Source organism: Ambystoma mexicanum, chromosome 4p (genome assembly GCF_040938575.1).
Source record: "Ambystoma mexicanum isolate Mex_15411 chromosome 4p, UKY_AmexF1_1, whole genome shotgun sequence".
Classification (NCBI taxonomy): Eukaryota; Metazoa; Chordata; class Amphibia; order Caudata; family Ambystomatidae; genus Ambystoma; species Ambystoma mexicanum.
Genome location: NC_090927.1, coordinates 681,105,952 through 681,122,829, shown reverse-complemented (window position 1 = coordinate 681,122,829; position 16,878 = coordinate 681,105,952). Strand labels below are relative to the sequence as shown.

At 42.5% G+C, this 16,878-nt stretch overlaps 1 protein-coding gene across 15 annotated transcripts in view; it reads right to left on the bottom strand.

Annotated features, from left to right (window-relative positions):
- RIMS1 (regulating synaptic membrane exocytosis 1) overlaps window positions 1-16,878 on the bottom strand; it is a 1,643,460-nt gene that overhangs the window by 662,381 nt on the left and 964,201 nt on the right. For 13 of the 15 annotated variants that reach the window (XM_069606225.1, XM_069606227.1, XM_069606239.1 and 10 more), the window contains 2 exons: window positions 7,253-7,406; window positions 7,039-7,110 (listed from right to left, as the gene is read on the bottom strand). In XM_069606225.1, the coding sequence (XP_069462326.1) occupies window positions 7,039-7,110; window positions 7,253-7,406 (226 nt within the window). The remainder of the gene's footprint in view (window positions 1-7,038; window positions 7,111-7,252; window positions 7,407-16,878) is intronic. The other 2 variants (XM_069606228.1, XM_069606241.1) reach the window with 1 other exon arrangement.

The window sequence follows — 16,878 nt, the reverse complement described above, 5'->3', positions numbered from 1 at the left end:
GAGGCCCAAGTACTTTCAAGAAAGGTTAAGAAATGTATTATTTAAAAAAGAACCAGCTAAGGTCCAGGACGATGGCTCAGGGGCAACGTGTTTGTCCTGGAAGCGAATCCCAATCCCGTGCTTAGAGACTGGTCTTCAGTATTAACTGTGTTATGAAAGATGAATTAGGTAGTTAGTTATGGTGTTAGACATGAGTGAGAAAACCCAGTTCCGTGTTGATTTACCCTGTGCAGTGTTTACTTGAGGGCAATCTGTATTATTTGTAGTTCTTCCACTACAACCTCTAGGCATACATCCAACTCCTACCCATCTAAACCCTATTAATAACGTTTTTCTGTATCATTACTCTACCTTTCTGCATTTCTTTGACCAACCTGTTCCCGTCAGATTGCACATAAACAAAGTCAAAAGCACATGTTTCAGTCTCATTAGATTATACAATCTAAAATCTCTCGTTTCCGAAATATGACTTACTGAAACTTTAATCTGAAAGTTAGAAGACTTAAATCACCTACAATTATTTTTCAATTCAGTTGGAAAAATACCAAGCAGAGTTAGAAAACGAGAAACACCTTTCCTCAAAATTACAGTAAATCTGGCCTAGAAGGTTTAGTGTAATAGATCTCTGATAAGCTCGTGATAGTCGAGCAAGCCCTCTTATCCCTCAACCTTGAAATCCAGAACATCAACTCTTTTGGCCCAAATACCACTGATGATAAATCCTAAATTTCAGAAAGTGAAGAAAACGCACCTGTTAAAGCCCGCTCTATAAAGTCCCCACCTCTCTGAATAACCGTCCCATCTAACCAATGTCATATCTTCACAGAACCACATTTTAAAAAATGGCTTCCCCCTTGGCAAATTTATGAACATGAAGTCTTCTATCAGTGATGACACTTAGCAGCGGCCGTGTTATAGAAAGAACATACAGTATGTGAAAGTCACATCAATGTCTCCTACCAAACTGAAATGTTCATTTTCACCCACTTATAGTAAGTATAGCGCGTTAAGAAAAGAAAATAAGAAATGTATTATTTTGCCTTACCCAGTGTTAGCTCTTTCATGACTAGATTTGTTTGCAGTGCATGCATCTTATCCCCATGCAATAAACTGCAATGCTTTTTTCAATTTCCCACTCTGGTCTCACCTGTTCCATGTTGTGTGATATCCTATGACACATGCCACTGGTCTACACTACAGTGCAATGATGTGCTCAACAATTGTTAAATAGATTTCTGTAGGCCTGGGCATTCATACATAAGAATAACAGAATATCATTTGACTATATCTAAGCGGCAAAGGTTAGCATCTTCTATGATTTGTAATTAACAGGTGCTATTATAATACTAACTCAACTGCGCTCAATTAATCAACATTTGAAAGATGGAAGGTAAGGAAGGCCAGAACACAAAAGTAACACGTACTGATGCATTTTGTGTTCCTTTATGGAATGGGATGTTTCATGCTTCAACTGCTACCAACGCAAGTACATTGTGACCTTCATTTTTCCTGGCAGTCTTCAAGTTGGGACCCTAATGCATGTTATTTACCACCAGGGGGGAAGGGGTGGAAGTTTTCATCAGATTTATGTAGAATAGGGTCGTCATGGCTTTGTAGTTAATGAAAGTTTGGTATTGCTGGAACATAGATATTGCTGAGAAGCCACATGTTTGAGTTGCAGATGGGTTTTATAACATGTAAACAGACTCATTTTGGCGATCACATTCAATGTCGCAAACCATCATTCAAACAAACAAACTGAGGAAAAGCAGTTTTGTTTTCTTTATTATATCACTTCCAAAAGTGTAAATGGGTGCGTGCAGACACCTTTCCGGAAGGTGTGCATAAGCAGGTGTGACGAGCTTTTCCTGAGTGCTGTGTGAGGTTTATTAACAAGCTCCTGCTCTCTGCCCAGTTCCACTCTCCTCTTGTGCGGTACATAACATCTCCACCTCCTGCACCCTCTCGTATTTACATTATTGGATTGTTTTATTTGTTGTTGTAATATTTGTGCTACTTAAGGTTAATAACCAAAATAAAGATGAAATGATGATGACTGAGTGTGTGGAAGATGCACTCTGCTCCACATATCTCCCTCACTGAGCAAGAGATGGAAATAAAGAGGAAGGAAGGGAAGAAATATAGGTCAACAACACTCACAATCCTTAGGTCTAACTAGGCCATTCTTCTGTTTTTCACCTCTGCCATCTGTCTGGTTTCTTGCAGGGCTTCTTCTATTGAGGAGCTACAATCAGGACCGATGGGTCATCATCTCCAGCATTCGGGTCAGCTTCCGCCAGTATGTTCCTTTTGACACTTTCTTCTCAGCTTTAGAGTCTTCCATAACAAGCTGTCCGAGGTTCTATTGACAAGTTCACACGTGTCCACTGATGGGTGCATTACCTGCAGTGGCATCAATGCATGTGTCCCTTCCATGTAGTGACCACTTCTTGATGTTCTATTGTCTTCCATACACTCCAATGCTAAATAATTCTCCCAAGCCATGGTCACTACTTGGGGTTGACTGAATCTCAACAATGCATCTTTGTTCTTTGACTGCGCCTTCACTTGAACATCATCTATTACAAGAAATGTGTTTGCTTTCAAACCATAACTTTCCTTCATGTGACATTGCTTTTGCTTTATCTTAAATCATATCATTTGTATATCAATGGCTTTAGGATGAATTGTCGTTTGCAACCAAGGTGGAAACATTTCTTACCTTCCCCTTTGTCAGGTTATTAAGTCAAAAGAGGTCATACCAGTGGCAGTACTGGGAGTCATTGCATGTTCTGCTGTGGCCGTTAGTGTCATTCTTTTACCTTCTGGCCCTGAGGCTGCAGCCAACTGTAGGGCTCTTCTTTACTGACCTTTTAGCGCATTGCAACTGGCCGTTGGACTGTGGGTGATAAATCGCAGTGCAAATGTAAACAGTTATTTTGTTTTTAAGTAGTTTGTCATCTCTTGGGATGTTAATTGGAATCCATTCTCTGCAATGAGTTCTGCTCTGTATCCGTCCCATGTATTCCACCATCCAAATACTGATCACCATGGTTATATTGCCTAGAAAGAGCAGCTCAATCCATTTGGTTAGATAGTTCATCAATATTATCGCATATTTCTCATCTTGTCAAGAGTGCCAATGAAGGCAAGTTCCAGTTTGGTACATCATTGGTCATGTATCACTCTGATCCCATGTGGAACACTTATTTATCTTGACATCCATGCCCAGCCACCAACAGATATCTTAGTCTTCTTCTAGTGAGTGTGGTACCTAAATATTACTTTTGAGCCCTTTCTATTAGGCCATTTCTTAGGATCAAAGCTAGCACAAGTATGTAAATCGATAATGCTAAATTTCGCTTTAGGGTGTGTTCTTCCCCTAGCTCCCAATCTGGATGCACATAAACAGGTAATGTCGTTTCTGGAGGCCATGTAATGTTGGGGGATTTGTTTGTTGTTTCATCCAGAAGAGTGCACCTTGTCCACACCACTTTGCTGATGGTTCCTTCAGTTTCGTGTTCAAAATCTTCAATCGACACTATGATGCATTCGCTGTGAAAATCTCTTCCTAGGCCTCAAGCAATGAGAAGTCTCGACAGACAGACTATTTTATTACATCTCCCTGGAATACATTCAACTTGAAATTAAAGTATGATTGCTACGCTGGCCAACGTGACGGTAGCTGTTTCCCTGCTTCTTGGACTCAAAATGTAAATTAATTGTTTGTTCTCTGTCTTGAGTTTAAGGTCTTTTTGTATTTATTTTTTATCAACACATTGTTTCAATATGAAGCACTTACAAAGGTATATATGCTAGCAGGGGCAAACCTAGAAGCGGGTGAATGAAAATAAAAGCACTGGAAGTGAATGGTGGACCAGCAACCAGGTAATTATAGGTGTACAGAGGAACTGTGAGGAACCTGAGGGCGTCCTCACCTCTTTTCCCCCTGTATCATCCTCTCGGGTGGCCAGGGAAAGGCCATCGCTTTTGGATCCCGATCCTGGGGGTGGATATGTGAGGGAGGATCACCTGGGTGGAGGAGACTTGGGAAGTGAGGATAGGACGTCCTTAGGTGAGATACGGTATCCCGCATTTCCCCTTTGTGATGAACCCTCTAATCCTCAAGCCTTTGTGGGCTATTGTCAAATCTTTCCCTATTTTCCTTCCAAATTGTTACCAAGACACACCAGATTAACACTGGAATGAGGAAGAGACGAACTAGGACGCACATCCTCATTTTGTTAATACAAATACATATCAACATAATTTTGTTAACATAAAAACATATCCTCCTCAGTTTGGTAATGCAGATCCATATCAGCCTCAGCTGTGTGATGGGACAAGGAGGGGGACAGCACGAACAGAACAGAACTATCGTTCCAATGGTGAGCAGTCTAGTTTTTCCTGGAATCATTATGGTGGCGGGAGCTTTAAAAACCGACATCCATTTAGAATTTGAGTCAGCTGTGGAGGCAGTGAAGCGGACTGCTACATGCAGGCAGACCGCTCCAGATCGGCGGTGTGTCAAGAGGAGCACTCTGGACCCTTTCACAAATGCATAGTTTATGCAGTAAGAAGGGGAGTGGGAAAATACTGGAAGCGGTTGGCAGACCGCAAGAGAGAGACTGGTTCGACCGAGCAAAGCAGTGGGAAGAATACAGAGTTGCAGGTAGAGCATTGCGGGGTGAGTGGAGCCACGAGAAGCCGCTTGGAGAAAGAGCGAGTAACTGCAGAAGAAGGGACCCTGTGGTGGCCAAGGACCTCGCAGAAGAGCCGTAAGATCCAACCAGTGAGTGAAACCAGAGGGGAACTCCAGGTTGGCCGGCGCATACAAGAATCAGGCAATTAACATGGGTTTGCAATTAACTGAAAGAAAAAGCAAGTACTTTTGAATATTGAATGAAAAGAAAAGCAAAGCAAATACTTTTGAACATCGAATGAAGTGAAAAGAAATGCAAGTACTTTTGAATAACAAACTAAGTGAAAAGAAAACATAAGCACTTGTGAATGCCAAACAGAGCGGATGCAAGTTTTGAGCATTCTTGAACATTGAGCAGAGTGAAAGAAAGATTGGAAATCTGCCTGATATAAGGAACTGTGCACTGTATGAGTAAACAAGTGTTGGCAATGGCCAAGAGCTTTCAAGGAACTGTGTATTATATGAGAAACCAAGCATTGGCAACAGCCAGAAGAGGGCAAGAAGGTGTGTCAAATGCATGGTGGTCAAAAAAGCCACGACACTGTGACACAGATGAATGAATCAAGCACCACTGTCAAATTGAAGCAGTGATCAGAATTGATGGAAAAGAAGCCAAGAAGGGGTATCGGTTGCATGACCTGTAATGAGTGGACCATGTGGTCCGACAACTGCGCCTAGATCGAGTGCACCGCTGTGTGGAAAGGCCACTGAAAGCCCGTATAAAGAATTTTGTGTTTCAACCTCTTATGTATTTAGAAATCAAGGAACTGAACTGCCTATGTGAACTATTGAAAAGTGACAATCTCATGAAAGCTGTGAAGTGTCCCAGGGAATTGTGTTGTTTAAAAACTGGACGATTTTAACTCTTGGGGAAGGGAACCCCTGTAGCTTTTGGAACTATTTTGAACTTGGGGCAAGGGAAGCTGGTTACAAACCACAAACTGGAGGAAGCTCTGAATTTTAATTTGAACACTTTTGTTTTGGTTGCGGGTCCCACTACACATTGTATAAAATTAGACCTCCTCCTATGGACTTCCTGACACAGACTATCCTTAGTTTATTTAGGTAGGGAAATCCTACCTTATCATAGGGCAAGTTAGGCTTGCATCGTAAGTTAATAAAACATTGTCGACCAAACTTGAACCTGCTTCATGATGCCTTCACAGAACATAAACTCTGGGATGGAAACGGATAAGCACGGTAAAAGAGACATATTTACAGGAGGTTGTCAGTGGAAACACAGTACAGATGAGGGAGAGATGCAATTAAGGAGTTGTGAACAAGAAATGGGTAGTTGCCCCTTCAAGGTGCAAGGGATAGAGATTGTGTACCAACTTGAATGCATGAGCTTTGTTAAGAATCTTGATGTCAGTGGAAGAGATCTGTTTATAAAACCACATGCTCAAGCATTTTAGAATTGAGGGGGAGACAGCACTTAGTTAGCAGGGCTGTTAGGATCAGCAGAGGGGTTTTGAAGTATATGGTTAACTGTGGCCACTTTGCATCAGGCAGGCAAGTGCCTGCTGGTGCGGGAATTTTTAAAAAGGAATAACAGGTAGGAGCATATTACAGGTGTAAGTTCATTTATGATTTGTGGAGCAAATGTGTCCACTGGGGTACAGGAAGGCTTTGCCTTCTATGGAATAAGAGCCAACTCAGTGGGAGATGTTGGAATAAAGGAGTGAATACAGGATATTACAGAGATGTGTAACATACACATGGATGCATTATTATTTTTTACCCCAAGAGTAATACACAATAACCTGCGGGCTGCGGGAAAATGTTGTGTGAAGGCGTGTATAAATGTGAAATAAATGTGAGTCGGGGTTGATTTTACCTTTTTTCTTCATTTCGGCATCTGTGCATTACTTCTAATGCAGGAACAGGCCATGGCTGCCTTTTCAAATGAATTAGACATAACAGCATGCAACATGCTCTGTCAGCTACTACCATGCACTACCAATCTCTCAAAGTCTACGTCATATGCAGCTCTCAAGCAGGAAGAAGCCAGGCAACAAACTGGACAAGAAAATGCAAAACAAAGGTCTTCATTGATTGAATGGAAAATAGAATTTGTACTAAAACCTTAACTATTGTGAAGTTGCCAAACAGAAGTTAGCAACAAATTCATCTTAAATTGCAGAATCTGGACAGGCATATTAGCAATGATGTTCAAGGGGAGGTTGTCACTGTCTGCAATTTAGAAGCACCCACAGAATAACTTATTAGATTTTCCCCATAAAAATGAACATCCTGCTGGAGTCCAGATAATGACAGTAAAAAAAATAAAAAAGCAAAAGCACAGAGGAACAGGGCCATGCTATTCACCCACGCACCTGGAGGAACTACTCCAATACCATCATCAACATCAAAATCTGAGATGTCACTATCATTGATTCGCTGAGATCCTGCACAACAGTAATAGATACCCGTACAGCTGGTCACTTCATATCATAAACACAATGCTAATAGAAACACATCATTTTAAAATGAGAAACAACTGAAGTGTTAACTAGGAATGCACATAGACATTTGCAGATCTATACTCACTTTGTAATTTTTTGCTAGAGTTTTCTCCATGCACATGTCTCCTGGGCATGAAAGGTGATGGCTGAGGCAGAGGTAGTGAGGATTCATCGTGCGTCTGTAGTTTGTACCAGTGGGAATCATCATCTAAAAGTGCTGTCTCCAACTCTATGAGGATCTAGTGAAAACATACAAGCTTATGTTAAATGCATGCTCAGGAGATCTCAGAGAAATCAACCACGGCTGAGGGGAATATGTAAAAATCAAACAATTGAAGTTTTGTGGCTTATTTATTGGTTTATTTACAGGCTTTGCTTCGGCCTTCCTACATGGAACTAGATCTTACAGTAGCGAGGGAGAACATTAGCCAACTGCATATAAACTCTCACAGACTGCTATTTTTAAAACGGAAGATATTGTACTAGACGGATAAAAGCCAAACAAGAGAAGGATGGCTGTGTAGCTTTTACAGAAGCAATACTAGGCAGGTCCCCAGAAGGACACCATGAGAGTGCTACTAGGAGTCCCATATTAGCCCAACAAACTGAAAATCTGGACCCGCTGTGAAAGAGGTGGGTGCAAAAATATCACTTTGACTGAAGCAGCAAAAATCTATGCATTGTCCCTGAGTGCACAATTAGGCTTGAATTATAAGGGAACTTTCCGCTAAATGTCCAGAAGATGGCTTGTGGACATACACACAGACAATCCATTTGTACATCCAAGTAGGAAGGACATTGCGAGCTGGGGGACCACAGAGCAAAGTGAGTAATATTGTTGGCTCCAAATGATTTCAAAATATTTGTGGAGGCCTACAAAATCGAACATTAAGGCCAACATGTTGCTCTGGCCTATGGTTGGTTTGATCAATCATTTCCTAACTTCCTAAGACAAACCTTGGTGCATGATTTCTTCTCTACTAGGACTAAGCCTTCATGCCCATTAATGGCATAAAAGTCACAAGACGAAGCTAATAACAGAATCTCTATTTTACATATGCTGCAGCTAATTGTATCTAAAAATTACCAATGGTTAAAACGGAAATGCTAATTACATGAACACATAAGTGAGAGTGGGCAAGTGGACAATTATTCAGTGCACACTGCTAACGTGTTTGCCTCTGGACGCAGGGTCTAAACTAAAAATGAAAAGAAGTAGACGTTGTAAACCCCTTCCCACAGAAGGTGAGCCAATGATACAATGAAAATATGTTGAAACTGAGGACCGCAAAGAAAAAACTAGAGTCCCCTGTAGTTGTATTTAAGAGGCAAAAAGACAGGACAAGAAAGGTTCTTCAGAGGATTGTGAATCGAGTGGGATTTACCCAGATTGGAAACAAATGCTATGTCTAAGTCACTGTTCCATCCCTTCTAGAGACATTTTGTAGCATAGCAAGAAATGCTGCTGCCCCTTCTGTGTTCTGGGCCTTGCTGTCATATGAAATTCACAATTCCATCTCTACAACATTTTTTGCTATCATGGAGTGCTGCTTTGTGCCAAATGAGGGCCTTAGGGATGAAGCTGGACTCCCAGGTGAGGAGGCAGATGACCTGGATTTCCCCTCTTTGCACTAGAGCTCCCTGCCTGAGATAATGAGTGGTATGCCGCAGCCATGTGACATGAGCTTGCACCCACGAGCTTCCAATAGCTTGAGACAGGGAGCAAACCGTACACAAATACCCTCCTCCATTCCGGGAATGTGCAGACATGAATAGTCTTCTTACAGGGTGTTATGGGGGTTAGGCAAGCATTTGTGCAGCAGCACTAATGTATTTCCTTCCTGTGGCAGACGACTTCTACTGGCATTAAGGGCAAAGCCAACAAGAGAATGTTCGTACACGGGTATACTGGCATATACTGACAAAGCCAGCATGAACAGATTTTCTTATGGTATTACTATGCGTAATATTACTGGCTCCACACAGAGTTGGCTAGTACATTTGGTTGTCATGACGCAGTAGCCAGACAGAGCCCCCTCATTTCTAGACTAGGTAAAAGATTAAACGTTAGATTAAAATACATAACATAGTTGCATCTTTTACCTAGTGCAGTGCATAGCGTGACCATGCAGCAACATGATCACCATGTGCAATGCGGTCCGGCACGGCCGATGCTTTTGTTGCCAAGTTTAAGGTGCCCTCAGCATGGCTCGCAGTGGAGCCCCCACATTTCGTGTTACCTCATTGATATAGAAGTGTTTAAAAACAGTGGGGATGGCATATGGGACAAACACCAGAATTGTCACGAACTGAAAAAGAGTGAATACTCACTTATGGAGGCTCATAGAACAAGAGTACCTTTCCCTCATTTTCACTTCATGACAATACTGTGTGTGTTTCCTCTCGCATGTATCCTCTCCTCTGTATTGAGAGGTTTTCCCTACAGGTCTGGCTTACATTTGTGTACTCTCAAGAGAATTCAATTATTTAATTGTTTATTTCTGATCTCAACTGCCTTAATAGAAGAAAGTAGGAGTTGCATTCATAGATTATCTTACTTGTTCCTGTCAGTGTGTGATCCTTACACAAACTGCTTACCAAGCCTATCTTTTTTTTGTCTCCCCACCCCACTTTTCCTATCTCTCCACAGGTTGGTTGCTACAAAAGCACATTATGTATAGACACCATCTACTAATCACCTAACACCTGCACCTCTTCTTCACCCCCACTCTTTCGATCCCTACCCTCTTGTACCATGTTCTCCTATAAGACTCAACAAGTAGAAATGACTGAGACGAGGAAGAATAGAGGTAGCTATCATGAAGATCCAAGTCAAGAAACTTTGACGAGGAAGAGGTTCAGATCCGCAGGGATCACTCAGATTAACTTGCATGAACGGTCTGGTCTCCAACTACAGACCTTACTGGATGCTGACATAAAAACTGACAACGCACTCACCCGTGAGTCAGATCCTCCCTGGAGGAACCGAGAGAAAGGTGGAGGCTCACAGTCGGAGAACAGCAGGGTGAGACCAGAACGCTGGAAGGCGAGAAGCATGGTGTCCAGGGGACAGAGCAGGAAAACCGAGAGGCTGGCTGGGGAGAACACCAGAAGCACAGCACTCTAGGACCACGCGATCCAGCTGGGAGAAACACGCCAAACAGGGTGAGAAGCCGATAAGAGTCTCAGAGCGCCAGCGAACCAGAGAGATACATAGGGAAGGCCGCGACCGACCGGAGGTCCACTGAGGGTACAAGGAACCTTAAAGACAGCAGTGCATGGAAAATGGGGGAAAGAGGATAACCCCTATGGGACATTAAGGGAAACATTATCAATACACTCTAACAAGGAGACTAGGCTCTGAGACCATCACAGCAGAAGGGCATTTCCATAAGCAGGAGACCTAATCTTCATTGTGACAGTACTTAGAGGGAAGGCGACCCAGGGCTGTCAAATAAGAGAGGAGAAGATGAAGAAAAGTGTGAGAGTAATTCCTTCGATTGCAATACTTGGCAGGAGAATAAACCAGGGCTGCATATGAGATTAAGAGACTGTGAGGAGAACTGTGAGAGTAATACATATGAACACACAACTTTACAGGCGAGTAAAACAAGTCTCTGTTGGAGCCTAACAGACTTGGTAGAGAAGGGAGCCGGGTCATTCAACCAGGGTCAGGGGCCCACCACAGTTTGGAGAAGCACCCAAACCCCGCTTTTTTGTTGCAGTGCTTGGTACAAGGGAACCAGGTCTATCAACCAGGGTCTGGGACCCACCACAGTTTGGAGAAGCATCCAAACCCCTCTTCTTCATCGCAGTGCCTGGTAGACAAGAACCAGGTCTGCCAACCAAGGTCAGGGACCCACCACAGTCTGGTGAAGCATCGCACCAACTCTTCTTCGTCATAGTGCCTGGTTGAAGGGAACCAGGTGTGCCAACCAAGGTCAGGGACCCATCACAGTTTGGAGGAGCATCCAAGCCACTCTTTTTCATCGTAGTACCTGGTAACAAAAGGGACCAGGTATGCCAACTGGGGTCTGGGGCCCCAGAGACAGAACAGAAGCCTGAGAAAGGGCAGTTGGGGAAGGCAGACCTCCCCCACTAAATGCGGACCTGTGTTATAAGCCTGAGGAAAGCTGGGGAAGGGCAAAATTCCCCAAACACTTGAGACCGGACTTTGACAACTTTCAAACAAAGAACTGCCTTTTTGTCCAGGGGAAGGGAATCATTCCTCTGTACTAGGAAGATATCCTTGTGTATCTAGTTTAGCATAGAGTGTGAGGGACAGATATAGGATTCTGACATAGGGCTGTAGACTCTTGCTTTTGGCATCCTGAGTGTGACATTAGTAATTTCGGTTGAGGCAGGGAAACCACTCTTAGTGCTAGGGCAAAATAGGGTTTTCGTTTCATTTTCTCAATTGAATAAATGTGTATCTCAACCACAACAGCCCCTCCATGTCAGAATCTTACTTCTGCACTCTTACCGTTTTTACAATGTGAACATTTGGTTTGTTGCCCAATATTTAATTGTTAGCATTTCTTGTTTTAGTGTTGTTTTGACTAATTTATTGGAACATTGTATTGTATTCGTTATTTATATAGTGCTCTTTCCAAATTTGTATGGCCTCAAGGCGCTTTGACATCAACAAACTATTACAATAATTATTTAGTGTGGGGGAATTCATTCACTATTATTTTTCTGCAATCATATGATTTGAGACACATTTTGATGTTTCCTTTCTCTTTCCTTCATTTTTCACACACTGTCCATCAAAGTTTCTTGTTGTTTCTTTGATACATTCATCCAGTTCACCAGCTTAACCGTCTTTTAATTTTGTAACTTTTTTAATTTCTTGAATTTTGGTTCGAATTTCAAGGTCGCTTTACTAGACAAAACATGACATCAAATGTACTGGAAGAGATATGGCATACTCAACCACACTTGCAGATCTGCACCCCCTGGCTTTACATTGCCACATAGCTCAGATTGCCCTAAACCCTCTGCCACAGCCATCCCCAAGAAGGGTAAGAAGAGAGGGTTCTCCTTTAAGACACTAATTCATACTCAAGTAGAGAATGGCCCCTGGAACTGTGTTACTTTGCTTGAGGGCACAGCTGGGATACATATTCCTGAACTGGAAGAGGCCAAGAGGCTGAGAACAACCAAATGCAATGGGTGAAAAATTAGGGAGTCAAGCGATTTTGTGGCAGGCATCCCAATCTGCAAGTCAAAGACACAAGGACAATTATTGGAAGAGCTGGAGTAAGAGAATGTAGAAAGTATCTACTTACCCCGGCATGCAGCCCCTTCTAAATCGTGAGAGTATGGCATCTGCTTGAGAAACGAAGTGGTGGACCCAACAAAGCCTAAACAATTCTGGGCTGTTAAACTGAACCAGACATGGGACCTGAAATAATTGCCCAGCATGTCTGAAAAGTCAGTCGTCCTTTAGGAAATTAGAAAAAAAACTTTAAATCAGAGCCAATAAAAAAGCATGCACAAGTTTAAAATCAGAGCCATCCCCCATTTGCAAGTAACCCTCTCTGATATAAGCTTGTATTAGCAATTCAGATATTCACATTAATTATTGATTTTAGACTACATGTTTATATGTGATTAATTATGGGTCAAATGGGCTCCCTAAAGACAAATTATGCTCGACCATGTGCAGTGAGGTGCATTGCTGCACACTGCATAGTTATGGCTGCTTAGCATTACTATAATGCTGATTAAAAAGGCTATGAATCAGTAGAGATTCCAAAATTCTGCCTACGTGTTTTGGAAGCAGGAACAAAAAGGTGGCAAGTTATTTGGTATGAGGCACATTTAGAACGGAGACTTTGGAGATTTCATTATAGCTCTCACGCCTCATAGCAGGTACATAAGATGTCAAATACTTAATCCCTTCTTCTTTCCAATCACTCATCACTATCTAGTCTTTGATAGGTAAGATTGCACCCAATGTGTCATAATCTCACTCTTTGGGCCTCTCATTCACACCCATCTGTACATTCACTATATCCTGTGTTCCCTCATCCCTGCTTCTCAGAACCATTAGTATCATTCTTAAATCCTGCCACACAATTCTCAAGATGTTCCTCTTGGACTCTATGCCATACATGAATTTCGAGACCAGCATATTGATCCAGGGTGAAGAGAACAGCATGGGGCAATAAATGTCTTGGGCTTAATTGCATGTAAAACACTGCTGTCAAAATGTTATTGTAGGGCAATGGTGCGTGCTTGGTGAGCTGTGGTTTCGGGTCTGGCATAGCTGTGTGGGGTTTCAGCATCGTAGTCTTCCTTCTGACAGGTTACAGAGCCTTAAAACTAGGCTGAGAAGACAGCTTGTTTATTGCAGTAGGAATAGAAAGAGGATATTTGGTTGTAAAACTAAAGAATATCTCCCCAGTTTAGGTTCTTGATCTTTTTCTAATGTGGCTGGTCTTGTGTTGTTTACAGAACACTGCTGGTTTAGTATGATTGGAGATTGCACATACCGTGTCCCGGCATATGAGTGTGGTAGAGGATTCATTTGTTTGGTGGTGATTCGATATGGAAACCAAGACAGCGGCTCCCAATGGTTGATGCTGGAATCTTTTCCTATTTGAACCTGATCCTATTTTCCTCTGAACTACAGCCGGGTTCCAAGACAATACGTTGTGCCTTTAGAATGGGACATCATCTACACATGCATTCTGTTTATCTCTATGTTTACATCAGAATAGGCCATGTGGCTACAGAGGCGGGCATCCATTTCTCGCCACCAAAGGAGAAAGGGATATTGGAACATCTAGTGCTTAGAATCACAAATACCCTATTTTGACGACTTAGCATACTGAGCATATGTACACATGGTAGGTATGGAAAGAAAAGACAAGTTAGGGAAAAGGAGAGAAAGGTAGGGATCTAAGGGGAGGGCGGTAAAAGAAAGGGATGGTTAATGGGTTGTAAGGTGGAACCTCCAATAAAGTAAAAACTGCAAGTCATTAAAAAACGAATATTTTGCTAATTTTTCAGTACATCACAAAAATGGGGAATTTGCATTTCTGATAAAGTACCAGATCTAGCCCTAGACACGTTGCCAGTGGTTGACAGTCTGATTGCTGAAGTCCAAAATTTGAGGAATACAAATTTGAACCTGGAGCGGACCATTGCCGCTCACCCTAACAATATCTCATATGCTCTCTACTAAAACATCATTTGGTGGAGAAACAGGCAAGATCTAGGAATTCCTTGGTGATTGTTTGTTAAAATGTATCTTTCAGTCACACCATTTGCTTCCGATTGGTAAAATCATGGTGTTATCATCATTATCCTGATTGGTTCTGCATTGTATTGTACAGCGCCACTAGTACATCAGCAGACTTCATCGTGGACAATAACACAGTTTTACTTGCAATGGTTTGTTTGATTTGGATGTGGACTGTCATGCTAAAGTGTTGTGTAATTTCATCACAGGCATAACCTTTTGCATGTCACTAGGTTTAAATAGCTGGTTGGTAAAATAAAGTTGGTCAAGATAATGAAGTATACCTTATTCCTTAGGTGACGAAAAGAGTAAATATGAACAATGAGTGGGGCAGCTTTCCACATACTACGGCTTACATTAATTGGTTCTACAAATGGATTTTTGATTGAAAGGTAGGACAATGGAAAGATAGAAAGGGAGGGATCCTCGCATAGCGTTAAAACACCGTTTCTGATTTACCCAATCCTGTTGCTATTAATGAACCCATTTAAATCGGTTCAATCCATGATTCTCCTTGTAAAGAGAGAGAATAACAGAAACAGCGTGGGTTATGTTTATATTTTGAGAATTAAGAATTCCTCACCAAGGATGATAAAGTTCCTCTTGTGAGGGTGTCAGAAAGAGGACAACCACTTCACAAGGATGGATATTGTTAGCTGTTGACATGGCTGTTGACATGTAACTTCTTGAATTAGCTAATCAAAACGGGGCTACACAGTTTAGATTACCTGTCTGACATGACCTGCTGTCTGAGTGTTCCAAGTAGAATATGGAGGCTGTAGGTCATTAAGACACATTTGTGTGGGACTTTGGAGTTAGGTCCACTCCACTGAGGTCCCTGTTGAAGAAGGGAATGAGATTTGAGTGAGTGTGACAGGGTCTTCAAGCAGACCACACCCCAACTCCTGTTATTGTGAGTGTGCCTTCGTTGGGCACATTTTGTGCGGGTGATCGTACCATGCTGACAGTTGATGCCAGTGGACAGGGGTGACTTTGTCTCAATGCAACAAGGGTAAGGGAGGGTGGTAGGTTTCGCTTCCAAACCATTGATTGGGGTGAAAAAAAGAATTACTCAGTTGTTAAGAAGGATGCGTTGGCGGTCTTTTGGGCAATTTTGCATTTCAAGTTCTTTTTGTGGGGTCAGCAGTTTTTGGTTAGGACGGACCACAAGTCCGTTGGTACAGACGTTGACGAGTGTGGGGTGGAGGTGTGCTTCACCCAGGGGTTCCAGGTAGTTGCTTGGTCTGCAGGCATATGATTTTTAAGTGAGTTATCTTCAAGGAGGGAAGAATGTCGTCACTGAATGTCTGTTGCATCTCCCTGTGGAGGCGGTGACTCCGGGCGAGGATTTTGGTGTGGATGAAGTGGTGGTGGCCAGTGTCCATAACGAGGCATTGGGACTGCAGGAGTGGGAAACAGCAGAAGAGTGTGATGAGTTTTTGAGTTATTTTAGGGATGAACTGTGTCTGGTTGGCCAGAGAGAGACACTTTGGACAGTTTGTTTCAGACTTGGTTTGAGGAGGAGGATGAATTATCGATCATGGGGGTAGGCTCAGAAAGCGGGTTCAACTTATATTGCCTGAGGGGAATAGGGAAAAGTTGGTTGACTTGGCCCGTCAGGGTAATTTAGGTGCTGCTGACACCAAGAGGAGGTTGTGGCAAAGTTATTGGTGGCTGTCTATAGACAGTTGTCTTTAATATTCCAAGGGGGCCGAGTGGAGGCCAGTGAGGGAAGCGACCATAGTGGAAAATATAAAATTCCTGGACACGCTTTACAGGGAAGGGGTTCCCCAAGAAATTGTTATGGACAATGGAGTGCAATTCTGCTGTGAGGCTAAGGGGACATTCTTGGTGGGGTACTCTGTAAGGCATACACGCACAGCTCTGTATCATCCCTTTGTCAGTGATTAAGGAGGTACAGGTACATTATAAAAGGATATTCGGCTGTGAAAAGAAGGTCAAGACGTCTGAATGGTTTGTGGGGTAATTAGTGTTCATTTGAAACCCCAGACCTTGGAACAAGTGTCAGGAGAGAAAATTCCTGGGCTCTAAGAAGGTCAAGGCAGTGAGGAATAGTGTTGTCATCGTTGAAGGAGGTGAGGTGTAGTTGATGGGGAGCTTGGTGCCAAACAAGGGGGGAACAAGAGAGGAGGAAGTGAGTGATGGGCAAGGAGTGAGTGATGAGCTAAAAAATGAGAATGAGGTGAGGGTGGGCAAGAGAGTGTGACAGCCTCCTGTCTGGCATCATGACTATGTTTCTGCTTTTAATTGTTAATGACATGTTCTGCTGACCATTGCAACCTTGCATTAGTTGTTAGGAAACATTATTAAGTTGCTGATTTGGGAATGTTAATGACAATTGTTTTACTGGCCATTGCAACCTTTGCAGAATTTGTTTTGAGTTGTTTTTGTGTTCTTCACTATGATTGTATGGGTCTACATGCTTTATATGTGATTTT